Genomic DNA, 22001 nt, shown 5'->3' with positions numbered 1-22001 from the left:
AACAGGATCGAGAGGCCATAGGATAGTACTTTATCTAGCGGTTGAAAGACTTCCTCTGACCTTGCCTCGCAGACCTCCTGGCTTAGGAGAGCAGGTCTGAAGTGCTGGCGGAGAGTTGCTGGGGTATCTCATGGTGATCTATAATTGGAACACATGGTATTAGAAACTTTGACAATTTACAATGCTGTATATGACGATGCTTATATATATTTAGAATATGAGTTTAAGGACCATCACACCACCCACGGTGCTCACAAGTTAGAACTTGTATCTCATGCACTTCATTTGGGTCACTTTTAATCATTGGTCCAAATCAGCTAGCATCCAAAACTTCAGTGTTCAATTTTTTGTTTTTTTGTATTTTTTAACAATATATATTAAAAGGTATCAACTTCCCTTTTCAGACGAGTGATCCCGACAGCTACAAAAGGGAAGTTGATACCTTTTAATATATATTGTTAAAAAATACAAAAAAACAAAAAATTGAACACAAGTTTTGGATGCTAGCTGATTTGGACCAATTTATTTATTTATTTATTTATTTAACAGCTTTTCTATACAGACATTAAAGTACACATCATATCGGTTTACATAATAACAAAAAGGTGGAAAAGTACAATAAACAGGGAATTGGGGGGAGGACAACTGATAGAGGTCCCGACAGTGAAACCTGAACAAACTAAATGAAGGAGAGAGGAGAGATTGAGGTAACAAGCTTATGATTAAACAACCAATGATTAAAAGTGACCAAATGAAGTGCATGAGATACAAGTTCTAACTTGTGAGCACCGTGGATGGTGTGATGGTCCTTAAACTCATATTCTAAATATATATAAGCATCGTCATATACAGCATTGTAAATTGTCAAAGTTTCTAATACCACGTGTTCCAATTATAGATTGCTTTAATCGTGGGATTATATAGTAAGAGAATTTTGGATTTGGTATCTCATGGTGATCCCATCACTCGGTCACTGCGTCCCTCACGTTATCTCCAAAGAGATTCTCTCCCGTAAATGGCAAGTCAGCAAGTCTTTCCTGTATGTCCGGCTGGAGATCTGAGACCCATAGCCATGCCATTCTGTGGGCGCCGATTCCCACTGCAGAGACTCTCGATGCAGTCTCAAAAACAACCTAGGTTGAATGAACCTTGTGTTTTCCACATTCCAGGCCCTGACGCATCAACAATAAGAAGGAGTCTTGCTGTTGAGGCAGTTGCTTGGCCGCCTCCTTCACCTGCTTCCAGAGGTTGTGTGAGAATTGGCTCATTTACAGCTGAAAAGAGGAGATCCGGGCAATGAGCATGGCCCCCGGAACACTTTTCTCCCAAGAGCGTTTATCACTCTAATCTTTTCACGGAGGTGCCGAGGCAAGTGTCCGAGTGCGCTTGGCCTTCTTAAGAGCGTATTCGAGCACTACCAATTGGTGTGACAGCTGACGCTTCTTGAATCCCATAGTCTGATGGTCGAGATAAACCCCATCCACCTTCCTGTTGACACCCCATGAGGGGGTGTTTCCAGGTCCTCAGCAGCAATTCATTAAAGATCTTGTGCTCTGGGATTGCCACGATCTCTTCAGGAGCCTCCACAAACTGAAGGATTTCCAGCCATCCTCCTCAGTCATCAACTGAAAAGGGATGGCCTCAGCTATCGCCTCCATAACACCTGTGAAGGTCAGGTCCTCCAATGGAGACCTCTTTCGCTCTTCTGGAAGAGACTGCTCTGAAAGAAGACCCTCAGAGTCCTCGGAGGAAGATTCTGCAGAGTCATCCCCCATATGGGGCTTCATCCTCACTGTAATTCACAGGGGATGGAGCCCTAGGTGCTCGGCCTTTGTCCAGAGGCTCGAGTACTGGTGCCGGCCACGGCAAAGCTGGATGGGGGGTTGCAGGCCTCATGTCCCTGCTGGCCTCGATAGAGCTTCCTCCTCAGAGTAACCAGCAACGAACACCGTATCGGTCGGGGGAAACATCTGTGCCCCTCTGGGCATCGATGGCCTCCCAGGAACTGACGCCAATTGGGTCCGTAACACACTGATGAGCACACTGAACTGTTCCAGCAGCGGTTCCAGCAGGGTGAGTGCAGGCTCCAGCACTATCTGTGCCACCGACTCGATGCCCTGCAACATCCGCTCCACCACTAGCTGGATTCTGTGCTCTAACTCCTCCTCAAAAGATGCCAATGCCAAAACAGACTGGGAGGCCAAATCTTCCTTGGATCCCGGAAGTGGATTGGCGACTGGCACCAGGACAGGTGGAAACCATCGCGGACCCCCGGCATCGATGGAGGATGGGCACTCCTCACCATAGGGTGGCATGAGCCGGCAACTTCCCGAGCCCAGCTCCATGCATTGAAGGTGACCTCTACCGATGCTTCCTCTGTGCTCAGCCTTGTCTTTCCCCAGTGCCGAGGTCGATGATGATGATGAAACCAGATGTCCTCGACCTAGATGAGACTGACAGGAGCCAGTCCCCAGCATCCCTATCCGCCAGCAACAAAGACTGAATCAACAGCCCCGCCAATGTCTATGGCTCGGTGACTGACCATTGGTGCGGCACCAAGGTACATTGGGAACAGATGCCAATGTTGATGGTTTGGACTTCCTTGATCTGAAGAGTTCCTCCATCTTATAGTCGAGCGCGATGTCCCTTAGGGGGTCATCTGGGCGCACATGCAGCAACCCCGGATGTTGTGTGATGCCCTCAGGTAGAGGCCACACACGTCGTGTGGGTCCATAATGGACATAGTCCTCGGACACTGCAGGCATCAACGGAAACCAGACAAGGCCATGACTAACAAAAAGAAGGGGAAAAATAAAAGACTGAGACGATGGGTGGTTAACACCAGCGGGCACAGAGGCACCACTGTTATGGGGGGAGGAAACGGAAGCAAAAATAAACTTAAACTGCCGAAAAACTTGACTGAGGAGTCTAAGGGGAACAGAGAGGGACCTGATGTCGATGAGACAAGAAAAATCAAACACAAAAAAAATCTATATAAAAGCCAAGAGCTCACTCAACCAAGAGGCAAAAGCTCCTAAAAAAAGAAAGAGAGATTGAAGAGTTGAAGAGGGACCCCGCGTGGATGTGCGGTATAGGGCAATCTGGCCATGCTCAGTATGATGTAAGTTTTCTGTGCCAGGCTCCATCCGATGATGTCAATGTGCGAGAACCACCATCCTGCTTATCCTAGGAGAAACATTTTTACCTGCAAAAAAAAGTTGCCCTCTGAAGGATTAAAACTCATTCTCTGATCACATTTCTAACATGAACACAAAACAGCAGTGAAAGATTCTACAGCACAAGCGCATTCATTACTGCTCAGAGGGCTGTAAAAAAATGGTGACTGTGCTCAGGGCTGGATTTAAGATTTTGGTGCCCATCGGCAGAGAGCCATGGCTGCGCCCCTTTGAAGCTGTGCCAACACATAGCACTAATGCAAGCCTGCATATTTGGTGCCTGCAAAAATGTGGTGCCCTAGGCAGTTGTCTTTGTTCCTATTCCTAAATCTGGGCTTGTCTGTGCTTGCAGGTCATGTGGATAGAAAGGCAGGTTGGTCCTCAGACCTTGACTGCTTATTACACATAAAAAGTATAGCATGTTAAACTAGGTACAACACTGGTACGGTGGATCTGCACACTGCTCTCGCAAAGAAAAGAAAAGTGCTAATGGATGAGGTGTTAAAATAAAATATTGTAAATAAATTGAATTTCCCTTGTGCACCCATTGGGGAGTGAGTCAACAAGCTGCAGGCTGGAGGTGGCAGAACTGGCCTCATGAGCAGAGTACTGGACTCTATTGCCTCCACAGTCGCACTGTCATCAGCACATGAGAGGCATTGTTGTCAAGGTGGAGACTTCTGAAAAATCTGGTGCATTTAACAAAGGCAAATCCCCTCCCCCAACTCCCATTTTCTGTGATTCTGAATACAAAGAATTGTCTTACTACTGAAGAATCTGCTCACTGAAACAGGTTTACTAGGGCCTGCTGTGTCATCAGGTAGGCTGCATGCAAAAGACGAGGGTTTGATTCCAAAGCTTAGAGTTTACTCTCAGGCCTAACCAATATTGGCAATGCTTAGGCAGCGGCATTAACACCCCCGGGGGGGGGGGGGGGAGAGAAGTAGTCTCCAGCAATGCACAATGGTGGACCTGTTGGCCAGACGCAGCATGCAGAGGGAGCTGTAGCTTGTGGCAGTATTTAAATATACTATTGTACAGAAATTTTTTATTAACATCCACAAAAATGTAAACATATACACAGTTAAAACTAACTAATCTCAGTCACACCAAGCATTCAAACATTAAAATCTAAAAACCCAATGACACAATGTAATTCCTCTTACAATACATCAGATTAAAGTGCAAGAATGATACATATCAATGTTTATAATACAAGATTTGAGGCAATAATTTTCTTCCCAAGGTTTCAGTGTTATCCAAATTCTTTCTTCAAAGAGAAAATTTAAATAAATTGTCCACTTCCTCTCCCTTTGCAGGGACCAAATATCTTCTAACAGATATTTCGTGTATTGATGCAAACAGTTGTGCGGGTGCAGCGTGCAAAGAATTAGCGCGTGGCACATGCACTAGATGATATTTGGTCCCTGCAAAGGGAGAGGAAGTGGACAATTTATTTAAATTTTCTCTTTGAAGAAAGAATTTGGATAACACTGAAACCTTGGGAAGAAAATTATTGCCTCAAATCTTGTATTATAAACATTGATATGTATCATTCTTGCACTTTAATCTGATGTATTGTAAGAGGAATTACATTGTGTCATTGGGTTTTTAGATTTTAATGTTTGAATGCTTGGTGTGACTGAGATTAGTTAGTTTTAACTGTGTATAGGTTTACATTTTTGTGGATGTTAATAAAAAATTTCTGTACAATAGTGTATTTAAATTTAAAGCAAATTCTCTTAGTGTATGTTCTTGTCTATATAGTAGAGAATTTTTTGAGAATATATCCCTGTGTGTTGTTTAGTATTTAAATATTGTCATCTAGGTCAGCCGGGACTATTTCTGTATCTTCTGCAATTTACCTAAATCTCCTATTGCAGCTCCTGGTACCTGATTACCTCTCCCAACACACATAAAAACAAAATAATTACTCAGTACTGATATTTCTATAAGATTTTTCTCCCAGGTTTTGTCAAAACTGTATTTATTGGTCCCGTCTGTTCGCATCTTCATTTACTGCAGTTCTATGGGGTTGTAGGTACAGTGTTTCCTGGTGCCAGTGGCTGAGCCATGCTCTGTGCATGCCTTTCTGTATGCAGGCCTTCTAAAGAAAAGTCCATCACACCCAGCAACGGAGTGCAAGACTGGCTTCAGCTTTCTGAGGAACAATCTGCAATTACCAGCTTTTACAGTTTTGGAAGGTTTTTTGGTCCAGCATGGTTTTCTCTTGCACCTTTTGTACTTCCATCTCGATAAAACAGGCTGCTATTGGGCTATGGCACCAGGAGACTATTTGCAATCAGAGTTTATTTTCATATTTTATTTCCCCCACCCAACTCCGCCCAACCAGCACGGTAATTGCCTCTGCCCAGAACCCACAAATAGCAGCTCTCTCCAGAAGCCAGCACCCTAAGTCTGGTCTCTGTTGCCAATGAGCTATGGCTAAGCCTCCCTCCCCCCACTGGCTCCATAGTGTCCCCAGATCCAGAGCTGAACCCTGACCCTCCACACGGCATTGTGCATCACTTAACAGTGAGCCAGCCCTTGCAATGAACCATGAAGATGTGAAAAACTATTCTGAACAATGAGAATGGTCAAAGTACCACTCCAGACATCAAAAGCCAACAAGGAATATTTCATGGAGATTCCCTGTCACACATCTTCTCTGGCACTAAACCTACTGAGCACCCTCAACAATTCCATCCCCCCCACCCCTCATAAGATGCCAGGGCTGCTATGCAGCCTTCCACACAGCAATCTTCTCCCTCCCCTGACATCTAGTGATGCAGAGATCAGATACTGCTCCCAAAGCAGGCTTGGTTTTATCTTATTCTCTTAAATTTTTTTGGTCCTTCCCCCACCTTATTTTTCAATCGTTTCCCTCCCTCCCTCTCTGTTATCCTTTCTCTTTCCCTTTCCCCCTTTTGACAGTGGCAGCTCTTCTTCACTGCAAGCCTGGCAGGAGAAGGCTGCTCAGGGCTGCCGCACTTTTGTCCCCACTCATAAGGCTGGGGAAGTTGGTCAAGTTTCACGAGTGGGACTCTCAAGGGCTGCCCTTACTAACTCTGGGGCTCCAGATTTAGCAGAGGTGCTTACGTGTAACAGGTGTTCTCCAAGGACAGCAGGATGTTAGTCCTCACATATGGGTGACATCATCAGATGGAGTCCCGATGCGGAAAACTTATGTCAAAGTTTCTAGAACTCGGACTAGGTACACTGAGCATCGCCAGCATGCCCCATGCCACATGTCCATGTGGGGCTCCTCTCCAGTCTTATAACATAGAATAATGATTAAAAAACAAAAAAAAATAGGAGAAACCCAACTTCGCAGGATGGTGGGCGGGTTTCGCGGGGACTAACATCTTGCTGTCCACGAAAAACACCTGCTACAGGTAAGCAACTCTTAATCCTGGGGGTATTCTGTGCAAAAAAACCTTAAAATTCTGCAGACTTTATATTAGTCAAAACACAGTTTACATGACAGTCTAAGTAATTACATTTTAAATAAATACAGAAAAAAGTGATTACTTAAAGATGCAGAATTTCAAATATTTTGAGCAGAATTTCCCTAAAAATTCACTGTAAGAGTGTCCCTTCCACTCGCTCTTCCTACTCCTCTGGCCACTTTGCCCTCTCAGGCCCCAACTCCTCCACCTGCAAGTATTTCTCCCCTCCACCTCTAGGCTCAACCCCTTCCACTCTATCACCAGTCCCAGAGTTTAACCCCGTTCTCAGTACTGTCCCTCATACAGGCTCCTTCTGTCCCTCCTTCTCTCACACACATACTCCCTCTCTCTAGTACACATACACACACCCTCATACAGGCTCCCTCACTCTCTCGCACACACACATATCCCCTCATACAGGGTCCCTTCTCTCCCCCACCACTGCTTCACCACATGACACCGCCGGGGCTTCATCTTCGCTACGAATGGCACAGGCTCTGTTCGCGGCACGCCAGGGTCTTCATCCTTTAATGCCATTTAATGCCTTTAATGCCATTTTCTGCGCAGAATTTGGCAATTCCGTGCAGGGGGGAATTCTGCACTCCGCAGTAGTGCAGAATTTCCCCAGGACTAAACTCTTTCTCAGAGGACAAACAGGATGGTAGTCCTCAATCATGGATGAATCCCTAGCTACAGGCTACTCCCCAACAGATTTGGGGACAGAGGGAGACAGCCTGAACCCAAAACGAGCCCAGAAAAGTCAGGTTCTACACCTCAAACAGGTTCCAAAGGACAGATTGACTGAACCTACTGTCTTATCGGCCATCCCTATCCAGACAGTAATGAGAAGTGAATGTGTGGAGAGAACTCCATGTCGCAGCCTTGCAGATCTCCTCCACAGGAACTGCTCACTAATGGGCTCCCAACGCTGCCATGGCTCTGATAGAATGAGACTTGACATGACCCCCAAGATGCAGTCCCGCCTGGGCATAACAGAAGGAGATGAAATCTTCTAGTCAACTGGATAGTGTCCGCTTGGCAATGGCAACGCCCAATCTATTCTTGTCAAGAGAAATAAAAAGTTTAGTGATCTGTCTATGGGCTTCTGTCTGCTCCATTCAGAAGACTAAGGCTCATTTGCAGTCGAAACCGTACAGTGCTTGTTTGCCTTGGTGGGTATGGGGCCTGGAAAACAGACTATTGGCAGGACGATTGACTGACTAAGATGGAAATCCATCACCAGCTTAGGCAGGAACTTAGGGTGCGTACGTAAGAAAATCCTGTTGTAATAAAATTTAGGATAAGGTGGATAAGTCACCAAGGCCTGGAGCTCGCTGACCCTGCGCATTGAAGTGACCACCACCAAAAATATGACCTTTAGGTCAGGTACTGCCCTGCTGGGCACCAGTGCTGTCCTGGGAACAGACACCAACTGGATCGGTAACACCGATGAGCATGTTGAGCTTCTCCAGAAGCGGTACAAGGATGGGCCACACCAGGTCTGGTGCCATAGGACCGAAAGCCTGCAGCGCCCGGTCCACTGCTAGCTGGACTCTACGCTCCAGCTCCTCTTCAAACGCTGCCGATGCCAAGACAGACTGGGAGGAAGGAGAGGTAGCCATATCTTCTTCGGACCCTCGAGGTGGATTAGCGACTGACACCAGGACTGGTGGAGACAGTCGTGGAACCTGGCACCAATGGAGGATTGGCACTCCTTGCCACAGGGTCACTTCGGGGGCATCGCAGCAAAAGCTGGTGCATCCCCAATGCATCTTCGGCTTCCCTCCCCAGTGCAGAAGCTGTTGACGAGTAACCAGACATCCTTGGCCTGGAGGAGATAGACTATGGTCGGTCTCCGGCAACATTGACAGCTTGGGGTCCATCGCTGCAGCTCCTGAGTCCTTAGATGTTGATGCTGCAGACTTCTTCAACCCAAACAGCTGCTCCATCTTATCGAGTCGAAGTTGACGTCCCTTCAGGATCATCTGGGCACATAAGCGTCATCCCCAGATGTCATGCAATGCCCCTAGGCAGAGGACACATGTTTCTTACAGATCTATAATGGACATGGTCCTCAGGCACTGGGAACATTGCCGAAAACCGTACGCAACATAAGGGCACTAACATAAGGGCACTAACGGAAGATGGAGGCGGGGCATCTATGGCCAGCAAGCACCGATGCACCACCGCCACGGGGGAATAGACTGAAAGGAAAAAAAAAAAAAAAAAACCACTTACCTAAATTGCCAAAATCCCTGACTATGAGAGGGCACCAAGAGGGACCCGGAATAGAATGAGAAAAAAAATCACACGAGAAAAATGAAGTTTTCCACAAAACCAAAACACAGCCACATGCAACTTCCAAATTTAGTCAAAACTTCTCCAAGAACATTACAGCCGAAGCACCTTAAAGCTTGGGACGCTGATTTGGGTGTACCTCTTACTGATCGGGAGTGGGATGAATGTTATATTGCTAGTAGCCGCAGCTCTATAGCGGCCCATTTAGTGGAGAATAGCTACAAAATGTTATTTAGGTGGTATGTTACCCCGAGTAAATTACACAATATGGGCTTACGGAAGGATGCCTTATGTTGGCGATCCTGTGGCCAGGAAGGGACGTTCTACCACATGTGGTGGACGTGTCCTAAAGTGCACTCTTTATGGCAATATACCGAAAATTGGTTGAAACTCTTATTGCAGATGGATCTTCAGCTCCAACCCAAGGAAATGTTGTTGAGCTTTTTGAATCAGCAGGTATCTACACCCCATGGCTATTTTGTCAGAGCTGTGGCGCTAGCGGTGAGGGGCGAAATAGCCCGTCATTGGAAGGATTCCTGTACGCCTCCTTTTTCACAGGTCTTATGTCGACTGAAGGGGATTGCACATATGGAGTATTTGACGGCCTTGAGAAGAGACAAGCTGGATAATTACCATAAAACTTGGAACCTTTTTCAGCATTGGACTAGATCTCATAATGTTTGAGCATGGCGTGGGTTAGGGAGGGGGGGATGGGGAGAAAAAGGGATATTCTGGTTGCTTGCTTTTTACGTATGTACTTATTTTGCATATGGTTTTGGTTGTTTACATTGTATGTACATGATTTGGTATAGTGTCAAGTGTTCGCTATATGGTATATGGCATGTTACGATACTTATACCTGATAATAAACAGAAAATTACAAAAAAAAAAAAAACTTCTCCAAGAAAAGTGTCTTATTACTAGCAACCATACCTAATCCAACCCACATTTTCAGCCTTCCCCATGGTCACAAATGCACCCCTGAGTTGTCCCAAATAAGATGGTTGGCCTCCCTCCCCTCTACAGGTCTATTTTTCACAACTACTTCCTGCTTGCAAGGCTTCTCTACCACAAAGGCAGTCCTCCTATTTCCTCAAGAAGGCCCTAAATACTTCAACCTTTCACTCATCCCAACTGTCCCTCCTCTCATTCCCTTTTCCTACTACCCCCACCCCATTCCCTCTCTACCCATTTCCTGCCCTTTTTTCAATCTCACCTCTTCCAATGGGCCACAGCAAAAGCAGCAGCACTGTGGCAGGGCTGAATGCAGTCTCTCTGGCCACCAATCCTCCCATACTTTACTCTTCTAGTTTAGAAAGTGTGCAGGGTAATAGGAGGGAAGATGGGGGACATTGAGTATGCATTTCTCTTGCTGTACTTGCCCAGAGGTGGCGATATTGGGTCAACTAGGAAGGAAGACCGATGTGGGCCCTTTTAGCTGGAAGCTGGTGTTAGCTCAGACTCTCAGGATGCTACAGCACTAGCAATACCCCCATGTCCCATGCTTATGCCTGTGTTCCAACCTAGGGGCTGCCAGCAATATATGTTCAACAGATTGTGTGGTGACTGGTTACAGTTATAATGTTGGTGATATAATGCTTCTACAGATAGCAGACCAACGTAATAAAACATGAATAAAAAAAATGTCTGCTAGAGTTTAGAATGCATTTTCTTTACTCACACCAGTTAACTCCGGATGCAGTAAATTAATGGTATGCAAATGCATCTGGAGTTTAAAAGAAAAGACACACAAACAAAAACATCTGCACACCCGAGTAAAACTGTATAGTCAGCCTAGCGCACCATATTACATTACATTAGTTTCAATATCAGTAAATGCATAAAATATGATTGGTGTGAATAAAACTGAAAAAGGTGCACTAGGACTGGCATAACGTGACCTCAGCTGAACACCCACCATATTTAAATGGTTGGCAGTGAAGCCAAGTAATGTAAATATAGGGGGGAGCAGGTCGGTAGGTGAGGGACAGGGCAGAGTCTCTCTGGCTCGAGGGCCCCGGAGCAGAGACACTCTGACTCAGGAGTCCAAACTAGGGTATCCAAGAGCTTAACCTGTTTTTGATTTTTTGTTTTTTTAAAGACTCTGGAATTTAACTTTTTTTTCCTCTTTTGGACCCAGGAGTTAGCTCACATTTCTGGAGCTAGTGTTAAGTCTGTGGTTTCTACGAATGGTGATCCACCCCAAGTCCAGGAGCACTGCATTCAAGAACTCCAGGTCCAAGACCACGCTGTCACAGTACCATAGACTAGACTAAACACTAGCCCCAGAAATAGTTAATTTTACTCTGTCTCTGACCCAGTGTTTAAAATTTCCAGCATTAAAAAGTTTTTGGGGCTTTAATGCACCTCCCTGCATTAAAATTAACAGCTAATGCCTTCATTACCATGGGATTTGTACACACTTTTTTGTGCACTAAATCATGACTATTTATTTTATGTCAACACTTGATTACAGAATCCCATTAAGGCAAGTTACATGTATAACAATGTGCACTTGTTCTAGCACAGCTTATTACATTGGCTCCAGAGTCTCCTGTGACATATGGGGTGTTTGGTGACATAAACCCCTTCATTTCTATCTGGTCTTCATTTAGCAGTGCTGCTACTTGATGCAATGGGCATGGGAGGCATCCAATGTGGATAAACAAATTTTACGTTGACTGTATTTATACATATGTGGTACCCGATGCTTTGTAAATCATAAAAGGATACAGTTTTAACAATGAAGTGGGTGGTTATAGAAAGGGGATAAAAGTATATCACACTTTAGAGAGAATCTTGTCATGGCATTAGGCAAATGGGACATGATAAAGGCTGAGAAAGCACAATGTGCCTATGAGCTTGACCATGCATGTCAAGACACGATGCCAACAGGCACAAGCAAGGAGTTGATCAGAGAGTCACTATGCCAGGGGAAAGATGCTTTCGTGAAGCAAGACCAACTAACAGCTTCCAGAAAGCCACGAAACGGGAATTACAAAACCACAGCTCGTTGAACTCTGCCCAATGACCCACAGTTAGCACCTCATAACTACACACCCACAGCCTTTACAGCCAAGTGCTATGCCAACTGTATGCAAGCAGCAGCTTGACATAACATTTTTCTGCTTTGATTTTCATACAAATAAATGGATGCACTTAATGCAAAAATCTTTTATGTGAGCCTGTGGTTTAATGCTAGTTTTAGTATTTGCAAAATTAAAATTGGATTCTAAGTCCTTAAGCATATCCCTTCCCTAATTATGAGAACAGCATTCTGCAGAACTTCGAGACATCTCCCACTCACTTATTTTACAAGCTCAAAATCAAGAAGGTGGTCTGCAGGTTACCCCAGCTTACCTCATAGGTGCTGGTCAGCTTCAGCCGGTAGAACACTGGGATGAAGATGTGTGCTGGGATGACAAGGCCTAAAATGTACGAGCAGCCCAAGAACCAGTACTCTGTACCAAAGCGATAGATCTCGGAGGGAACCCCCAAGATAGCCACTGCCGACTGAAAGGTGGCCAGCAGAGACAGTGCCACAGGCAGGAAGCTCATGCTGCGGTCCGCAAGCAGAAACTCCTGGGTGGTTCGCTGCTTCCCTCCGGTAAATGCATGGAACAGCCCAATCCCTGAGGACAGGAGCAGGAGGAACACAAAGATAATGTAATCCGTTGTCGTAAACTTCATCATGGTAGGGATGCAGGGGGAAGGCTCCTCAGTTTGAAGAGTTTTAGCTATAGCAAAATTGGTGGTTTTATCATGCTTTTCATCCCTGAACCTTAAATCCTTCGGAGCCCTCTATTATGGTGCAGATTAGGCCAGTCCAGGTCTGGCTTAAAATCTCAGTGTCTTGTAATAATCAGTTTTCCACTTTGTTAAATCCTCCAGTCAAATCTTGCTTAGGAATGTATCATTGGAAAATGCAGGACATCTTCATGCTTCCAAAGAGCGACTTGGGCTACTTCAAACTGTATAGTAAGGCTTTAAGGACAGTAGGACCTGGGTTTCTTTATACACCACAGAGTTACAGCCAGCAACCACCAAACCAATCCCATCTGGTGCTGCTCGGCCATTCAAACGCCACTGTCAGTCTTGGAAATCCTCAGAAGAAAGGAGGTGCTGCCTGAAAAATAAAAACATAGTTATTCAGCTTCCATTTCATATCTTAAATTCACTGTTCACAGTCTTATTTTTAAGAGCTTTTCTGACATCTATACTCATGAGAGAAACAAAGGGTTTCCCTGCCTTATAAACCTGAGAAGCCTCTAAAAGGGACCACTGGGAGATTTTATAGCCTTAACTGTTCAAGCATCAGAGTAAGGAACACAAGAACACAGGCTGTAAACTCAACAAGGGGGGCGATCAAAGGTTGAGAAAATACCTAGCCAATCTGTTCTGATAAGCTAACTCCAGTCGTCTGGCTCTGCAGTAAAGATTAAACTTTTACATGCCTGCTTTCAAAGCTGTCCGAGCTTCCTTTATACAACTTTTAAGGTCACATGGCACACTTTCACCTAGATTTCATGGTATCAAAGTAAGAAGGCCATGCAATCTAGTGCCAGCGTATCACAGGACAGCTCTAGCACCCGCTGAGAATCTAATAAAGTCCTAGAATTATAAATGCCACTTTTTAAGTCTTTGTGCAGCAGCCTTGCCAGTATAAATATCAGAAGGAGCAAGTCAGCCAAACACACCAGCTCCCCCTTATTTGTTATTATAGTGGCAGTGAGATTACTTCAGCCTGAGACACAGGGAGAAGCAGCTTTCTCCAACTGCTTTACAATTTTAAAAACGCTAATAAATCTGAAATATATACCTGCTTCACTCTATATGGATACAGACTCCGAAGTATTTCTGAGCAAGGTCCCTAGCCTTCTACAGCAGCAGCCTTGGGGATAAATTCTGGGGCATGTCTTAAGTGTGAATTTCATTACATGGTGTGAAGTCACTGCACATGGAAAGATTTTTTATTTTGCAGATTAGATTTTACAGTTTTGCTTTGTTTAAACTATACTAGCTGCTCCTTGCTTCTCTCCTTTACAGAAGTTCAAGATTTGTAGCAGAAGTAGACAAAAAGGAAATACTAAAATGCTTTTACACATCTGACAAGCAATGTAAGAAACAGGGGGATTTTGTCAGCTGTAAGCAGGATAGTGGTTTCAGATCCCAATTAGGGCTTGTAAAGTAGCAGCAGCAGCAGCTGTAACAGGACCACAGTAAGAACACTGAGTGTGTGTGTGGGGGGGGGGGGGGGGGGAGACTGGAAAATGAGAACAGGCACTGCCTCTTCTATTGTCTGTATAGTGCTGCTCTGTCTACTAGTGCTATATAAACGTGTAATAGTAGTAGCAGAGTGAGGAATTCACCTGGGTGCGATGGGAGAAGGGAAGGCGTCCACAGGTCAGGGAAGAAAAATGCACTCCCCTTGAGGCTGATGTAATAAGTTGCGCTAGGCTAAGTGCACATTTTTACTATCATAACTTTATTAACAATTTAAGAAGGATTTCAGTGCACAACAAATGAGCACAAAAAACAGGAGATAAATGTGCACACAAGTTAGTGAAACCGCCACAAATCCCATACTAGAAAAGGCAATGCTATTGCTCCCCGATGAAGGAAACAGCATAGGCTTAATTCCCAAACTTTTAAATGCTGGAAATTTAACTCCTAGATCAGAGGTGGAGTAAAAAAGTTTACTCACATTTCTGGGGCTAGTGTTAGTCTATGGTGCGGTGTGCAAGTGGGATCTGATCTGGAGTTCCGGACTCGGAAATTTTAATTCCTGGGGCAGACACGAAATAAGTTTCTGGGGCTAGTAGTGTGTTCCAGACCTGGAGTGTCTTGGTACAGTGGTCACCCTGGCCCTGGGAATCACCCTGGACCAGCTCTTTGGGAAAGGCACTTATAGAAGCATAATAATTGTCACCATTGTACAGTGCATGTTGAACCGTATATCACCACTGCCTCATGCTTCGCTGGATTCATCTCATTTCCGTGTTCAAGGCCAACAATGCCTCCATCGCACTGCTCTCTTGCAGTGGCTGGCCAGTCAGGAAAGGAAGAATAAACAAATAACTAAAATGCGGTCGCTGCCTAGCCAATAGATTGGTGCCAGCTGTTACACACAGAAGAATCCAGTGTGTCACTTCCAGGTTCACCGTGGAATAGCAAGCAGCCTCAGACTCTAGGCCTCTCCTCCTCACAGGCCATCATGGCAGAAGCTTTTCGGCCACCCTACCGCTGCCTCTTCTCAGACCCGCACAGCCCATTAAGAGCTGACAGGGCCAATGGTGGGAAAAAAAAGCTTTGGGCTCAACTCGAGAGTCTTACAGCCTCTAGGGACTCCCAGCTCCTACAAGTACAACAATGGGCTGCCATGGCCTTCAAGTCACAAAGACTTCTGTAAGGTCTCAGCTCTCCCCCCCCCCCCCCCCCAAATGTGAGCACTGGCCATCCACATAGACAGAAAAAAGTTATTTTCCGACCACACACTGGTGGAAAAGTATGAATCAGACCAATGTAGTCGCATTTAAAAGTTGACCCTAGTGTGACCTTAAAAAGTGGCAGGCTATACAGATACAGTTGGAGGGAGAACAATGGCCCCCTCCCTCCCCAACTGGCTTCAACATTGGAGGGGGAACCTTCCCCCCTTCAAGGATATTTTTCCAGTCTGACCCAAACGTGCAATGAATTTGACACGCCTACATGAAGCGGAGGCGTGGGCTGAGAACCAGGGAAGACAGAATTCAGATCTGCTTCTCCCACCGATGCTCCTTGTGACCTTGGGGCAAGTCTCCTTACCTCCATTGTCCCAGGTACAACCTTACAGGCGCAGAACGCTGTGATTTGAAACCATCTGCTGAAATTCAGTGTGCAGTTTTCTAATGCACAAGTTACTTTTTAAAACTCCCGATGCAGTACTCTAAATGTATTGGGAGTTAAAATGTGTGTTCAGCATGGGGGGGGGGGGGGGGCATTACTTTGCTGCCATCAGCCTCTGATAAACAAGAAGCAATAGAATATTGGAGGATCAAGTTTGTAATTGCTGCTCCTGGTGCACACCAAGTGGGATTTATTGCAAGTCAGAAATACATGTTTCCTTAGGAAACTGCTTTTCTGATAGGAGTGGCGTAGCCTTTAATATAAAAAGTTGTGTTGGTCCGGCATTATGTCCTCAATTTTCTTCTCACGTGCTTTTTTAAGTGAAATAGTTTAGGGTAAGTATCTGTTTCCGCAGCTAGTGATTTCAGCTTCCGCTTGGGGGAAGCAGGATCTTCTCCGCACCATCACAGGACAGCACATGGTCTGCAAACAGAGCATACCTGTGGCACATGCAATGTGCTCAGGGACAGAGTATTAAGTAGACTGGGCGCTGGAAACTTTACTCCATCTGTGACCAGGGGTAACATTTCCAGCGTACCTGGGTTAGGCGGGTGCACCTCTGCCTCAGGAGGTACTGCTCGATACCCTTATTTGCACGGATTTCCATGTGAAGGTGCTAAGCAGCCCGCACAGTTTTAAATGTATGGTTTGCACACATAGAACTACATGCTGCATCAGCAGTCAAGTTTACACACACAAAACACAAGCACAGTTGTGAATAAAATTGCAGTCGGCTGAATGCACCCTGTTGCATCAGTCTGTTAGATTGCAAGTTCTGTCTTTGAATTGTAACTCATCTTGAGCACGGGCATTGTTTTTCTTTTGTCTAATTGTACATGAGTTTGTACCCACTTGTCTGGCAAGCAGCTCCTTTCCTTATTAAATTGTTGATGGTATATTTAATATTTTTCTCTGGAATTCTCCTCTCTCTGGTAAACTGCAGCCTTGCATTTAGCCATGAAGAAGATGTGACCTGAATAGTTAAACATTTATTCATATTTATTAATCGCTTAACACTAAAAAAGGTTTATATGAACATAACATAAGAAGTTGCCATTCTTGTTGAGACCAAGCTCAGCATCCTGTCTCCAACAGTGGCCAATCCAGGCTACAAGTACCTGGCAAGTACCCAAACATTAAATAGATCCCATGCTACTAAGGCCAGGATTGCAGTGGCTATTCCTTAAGTCAACTTGATTAATAGCAATTTATGGACTTCTCCTCCAGGAACTCATCCAAATGTGTGCTCTCTCTGATATATGTTTCTCACTGTGCCTATTACTTTGAAATTAGCATTGTGAAGGAAATGGATAAATGCTTGCAAATATTTTTTATATTTTTTTTTTTTTAAGTTTCAGTTTCCTGCCTAGTCAGAATATTTATATAGTCTCTCTGAAATGTTATCCCTGGCATGACTGTGGTGTGCTTTCAAACAGCATGCTCAATAATCCTTGTACTAAGCTTACTGTTTAAAAGCAAATTCCCAAAAAGGGCAGGATTGCCTTGACCAGCCTACATTCATTCAATGTTAAGCGTTAACATACCGTATTTTTCACTCCATAAGACGCACCTAGGATTCAGAGGGGGAAAATTAAAAAAAAAAAAAAAAAGTGTGTTAAACCATCTCTGTTCCCGGGCGTCTGTGTGTCTTATGGAGCAATTTTTTGTCCCATTTTTGGGTCTGGGGAGAGCTATTTCAGTCCACTCCCCTGATCAGAAAACTTATCGTTCTCTTTTGTTGAAAAAAAAAAAATTAAATTAAAAATTAACAAAACTCCACCCCAACCCTTCAAATTTAAATTAACTACAACCCCCCACCCTCCTGACCCCGCCAAGACTTGCCAAAAGTCCCTGGTGGTCATTCGAGAGTCCCCGGGAGCCGTCTCCTGCTCTTGGGCTGTTGCCTGCCAATAATCAAAATGACGCCAGTGGCCCTTTGCCCTTACTATGTGACAGGGGTTACCAGTGCCATTGGTCGGTACTGTCACATGGTAGGAGCAATGGAATCTGGTTCTCCTTGGCTTGTGCGGTCTTCCCTTTGAGCCTTTAAAACAAGCCACCTTGAAAGACTTGACACTTAAGGTGATTTTCCTGGTGGCTATCACTTTGGCACAGTGCATCTCTGAGCTTTAAGCCTTGTCCTTTAGGGAGCCTTTTCTTAGGATTTCGGAGGTCGTGTCGGAGGTTTACTTGAATCAGAACGTGGAGTTGCCTGCCTTCACGAATTTAGATTGGAATTCGCCTCAGGCTCACGACTTGCGAAGATTAAATGTGTGGCGGATTCTGCTTCGCTATCTGGAGGTCACTAATGCTTTTCGTTTGTCTGATCATCTGTTTGTCTTATGGAGTGGTCCTAAGAAAGGACCTAAGGCAACCGAAGCCACTATTGCCAGATGGTTGAAGGAAGCCATAACTTCGACATATATGGAACGCCCTCCCTACCACTCTCAGGCTAGAGCCATGTTACGCCAAGTTCAGAAAAAAACTTAAAACATGGCTCTTCCGTCAAGCCTACCCTGATTAAGTACACCGACTTCTGCAAGTATCTTGCCTACGCCTTGTATATTCCTGTAAATAGTCCGTTGCAGTTTTATTTATTGCTTTAATTCCTCCACCTCCTGCTCTTTGTATACTCCTCCTTGTTCGCCCTCCCTGTTCATTGTAATTTCTACCTTTAAAGTTACATTGTAAACCGGTATGATGTATGCATACTAATACCGGTATATAAAAGTTTTTAAATAAATAAATAAATAAATATGTGTCTTGGGCGCGCAGTACCGGATGGTTTTAAAGCGCATTTAATTTGATCTCAGACGGCATCTTGGGCAGAGAGTCAGTTTGTTTTGCCACAGGAAACTTGCTGAGCGGCTACTTGGAAATCTTTACACACTTTTGCTAAGCATTACAGTTTGGACATCCGTGCTCCGGATGGAGACTGTTTTGGCAGTAGTGTTCTTCGAGCGGGACTCTCCAGATCCCACCCCATTTAGGGCAGCTTGGGTACATCCCAGCGGTCTGGACTGATCCTGTTACGTACAGGGAAGGAAAATTGGTTCTTATAGAAACATAGAAATGACAGCAGAAGGCGGCCAAACGGCCCATCCAGTCTGCCCAGCAAGCTTTCGCACTTTTTTTTTCTCTCTCATAATTATCCGTTACTCTTGGCTCTTAGTAACCTTTTTTTATTCTATTTCCCTTCCACCCCCACCAGTAATGTAGAGAGCAGTGTTTAAACTGCATCTAAGTGAAATAGCTTAATTAGTTAGGGGTATTAACCACTGCAATAAGCAAGCTACACCCATGCTTATCTGTTTATCCAGACTATGTAATTCAGTCCTTGTTGGTTGTTGCCTGAATATAGATCCACTTTTCTTCATTCCCCCTGCCATTGAAGCAGAGAGCTATGCTGGATATGCATTGAAAGTGAAGTATCCGGCTTATTCGGTTTGGGGAAGTAACCGCAGTAACAAGCAAACTACTCCCCACTTTTTTTATGAATGCAAATCCTTTTTTCCACATTTCCTCATTGCCACTGACGCTTAGAGCAATCTTGGAGTCACATTAATCGTGTGTATGTTTATTGACTAAGTGTATTATCACCAGGTAGTAGCCGTCGTTCCCGTGAGCTCTGTCATGCTCTTCCTTTTGGTTTGGAGGCCTGTAAACCACTCCAGTATAAATGGATGCCCCATCATCTTTTTTTAGGTCGGCCCATTGTGCTTCTTCATTGCCTCATCTTCCTTGAAGCTCAAGATGCTTGGATATTGTTTCTGACATAAAGAGCCACCAGCTAATTTTTGTTCCTGTAGTACCAAGGATCAGTCCAGATGCCCGCCCATGGAATCTGGAGAGTCCATTAGGTATAGTTTTCATTCTGCAGAATATCCTCAAGTGGACAGCATTCATGTTGCATATGGAAGTACTCCCTCCATGTACATAAGTTCCAGAAGTTATGCAGTTTTTTCATTAAGTGGTTTGATATAGCCATTGCTTTTTATGTTGAGGTTATGATACGTTTCATTCTGCTATGGTATTGATTATACTGAAGGATCGCAGGTGGCACACCAGTGTAAGAGGGGGTGCCTTTCAGCTTTTTTTCTCTGACTCCATCTGCTGGAAGGGAGACAACCCAGTGGTCTGGACTGATCCTTGGTACTACAGGAACGAAAATTAGTAGGTAAGAATCAATTTTCCTCTCTCTTTCACCTAAATTTTGCTCTCTCACCAGGATCCCCTTCTCTCCTCCAACAAATGTGTAGCTTTTTATCTACGTTAGGTCTGCTTGTGCTCTATTTTCCACCTTCCTCTGTGCTCTGCCCTAGTTTTATTCCATGCAGCAGGCCAGATCCTCCATTTATTTTGTCCTTTGCTCACTTCCTTCTCACCCTATGCACCATTTCTCTCCCAGGTTGTTCTCTCCCTCCTTCTTTTGCTCTCCTCTCCCCACCTCCAAAATATTTTGTTTTTTTTCCTCCCTCCTTACAAGTATCATGGTAGCACACCAGCATGAGTAGGTGGCTGGTAGAAGTTGCCTCTCGAGTGCTACAGCTCTCAACTCCTATTACACCCAACTGGTTCTGAGTAGGCAATCAAAAGGCCATGAGAGGCAGCAGAAGCAGCAGCAACCAAGGGAAGCATTTCCTATTGGTCTCCATTCCTGAAAGCCATACCTGCAAGAAAAGGCTCCAGAAACAAACTGTAAAAACAAACTATATGTAGGTAAAATCAGCTTTTGTGACGAAAACTAGAGTGGAGATGTACAACCCTGAAAATTTGGTTTGTTTTCATGGAAGGTCATTTTTGAACACTTGACAATGAAAACACTGCTCGGAATAAGAAAAAATAAACAAACAGTGGTGAAAAGTTACAATGATCATATTCAGGCTGTTAGCCAGTTTCTCATTTAGTTCAGTTAATGTCTGAACCTTGGAGCAATTTATTACTGCACACAGCAGCAGGGAAGCTCATGGTTATTAAACTGAAGAACCCATGTACAATTTAAGACAAAAAGCCATCCCATCTCACCTTTGTACCCTAACAAAGGGTCATACCCTGAACTGAGGCCCTGACATGAATATACAAAGGGAGCCCACAAGAACTGGAGCTGTTGGAGACCAAGGCTGTTGCTGGTTGTCCGATGTATGATCTTTCTGCATCTGAACAATGATCTTGCTGATTTGGGCTCCTAAGCCAAAGCAGATTTTAAACAGAAATGAACTGTATTGTTTCAGATGTTCAAATAGACATGTATAGTTTCTAGATCAGAAAAGTGCGAGAACCTGAATGAGAATGGCTGTATTCTCTGCTGTGCAGGTAAAGATTTTTTGAATTCCTTGATGTTTATAAGAAATTGTTACCATTTCATCTTGCAGTATTAGAAATGTACATACTACTAAGGAGCTATCATGAGATTAACCTACAAAGGTTAATCCACTAAGACTTTAGATTTATGGTGAACCAAAACTGCCACTAGATAGGATAAGATGACTATAGGATAGAAACATCTGAAGAGGAGATGAGACATTAGGAAGAAAGAGGTATTTATACCAACCCTCCATTGCCTCAGGTAGAAACACAAACCATAAGCCCTCTGGGCAGGGGCACCGGATGACTGCTCAAGTTGGTGGTGCACTCCCCTCCCAGCCAGTCACACCCTCTCACTCCCCAGCCCAGACGGCAAAGCACAGAGAGCAACACTACTTGAATAAGTAGCTTCACACTGCAGTGCCTTCTCTCCGTCTGCATCACTCAGACACATTCCCTCCTCGGCTTGGCTCTTGCCCTCAATGATGCTCACTTGCACTGAGGCTCCAGTGCGCCTACTGCTGTTGCTGATCTTCTTCCTGCCGCCATCACTGAATCCTCCTCTCTCACAGATCCACAGACTGCTGCCATCGCTGCCGAGCCCAGCCTAGGCTGTTGCCAGTCCTCCTGCCTCTGTGCAGATTCTGTCCTCTTTCTCTTCCTGTCACTGCAGACAGTCTTCCCTCTCGCTTCCACCACTGGGTACCCGCTGTCACAGGACGTCTGCTATAAATTGAGTGCCGCTGTACCTGCTCCTGAGCCCACAGCTTGCCAACACCAAATCGGCCCAAACAAAAATAAATAAAAGTGTGGTGGTTGGTGGTACACAGGACCCAAGCTGGTAGTAAGGGGCATACTGTATCAAAATGTAACTTGTATTGAGTTTGGG

The 22001-nt window shown here is 44.8% G+C and overlaps 1 protein-coding gene across 8 annotated transcripts in view; it reads right to left on the bottom strand.

The window, feature by feature from the left end:
- SLC5A6 (solute carrier family 5 member 6) overlaps positions 1 to 22001 on the bottom strand; it is a 377063-nt gene that overhangs the window by 307147 nt on the left and 47915 nt on the right. For 7 of the 8 annotated variants that reach the window (XM_029596258.1, XM_029596266.1, XM_029596264.1 and 4 more), the window contains exon 2: positions 12284 to 13049. In XM_029596258.1, coding sequence (XP_029452118.1) covers positions 12284 to 12616 — 333 coding nt within the window. In that variant the 5' untranslated portion in view covers positions 12617 to 13049. Of the gene's footprint in view, positions 1 to 12283; positions 13050 to 13307; positions 13406 to 22001 lie in introns of those variants that run through there. The other variant, XM_029596259.1, reaches the window with a different exon arrangement.

The sequence above is a fragment of the Rhinatrema bivittatum genome, chromosome 3 (genome assembly GCF_901001135.1).
Source record: "Rhinatrema bivittatum chromosome 3, aRhiBiv1.1, whole genome shotgun sequence".
Classification (NCBI taxonomy): domain Eukaryota; kingdom Metazoa; phylum Chordata; class Amphibia; order Gymnophiona; family Rhinatrematidae; genus Rhinatrema; species Rhinatrema bivittatum.
The sequence above is the reverse complement of the archived record's forward strand: the minus strand, read 5'-3'. Positions and strand labels throughout refer to the sequence as shown.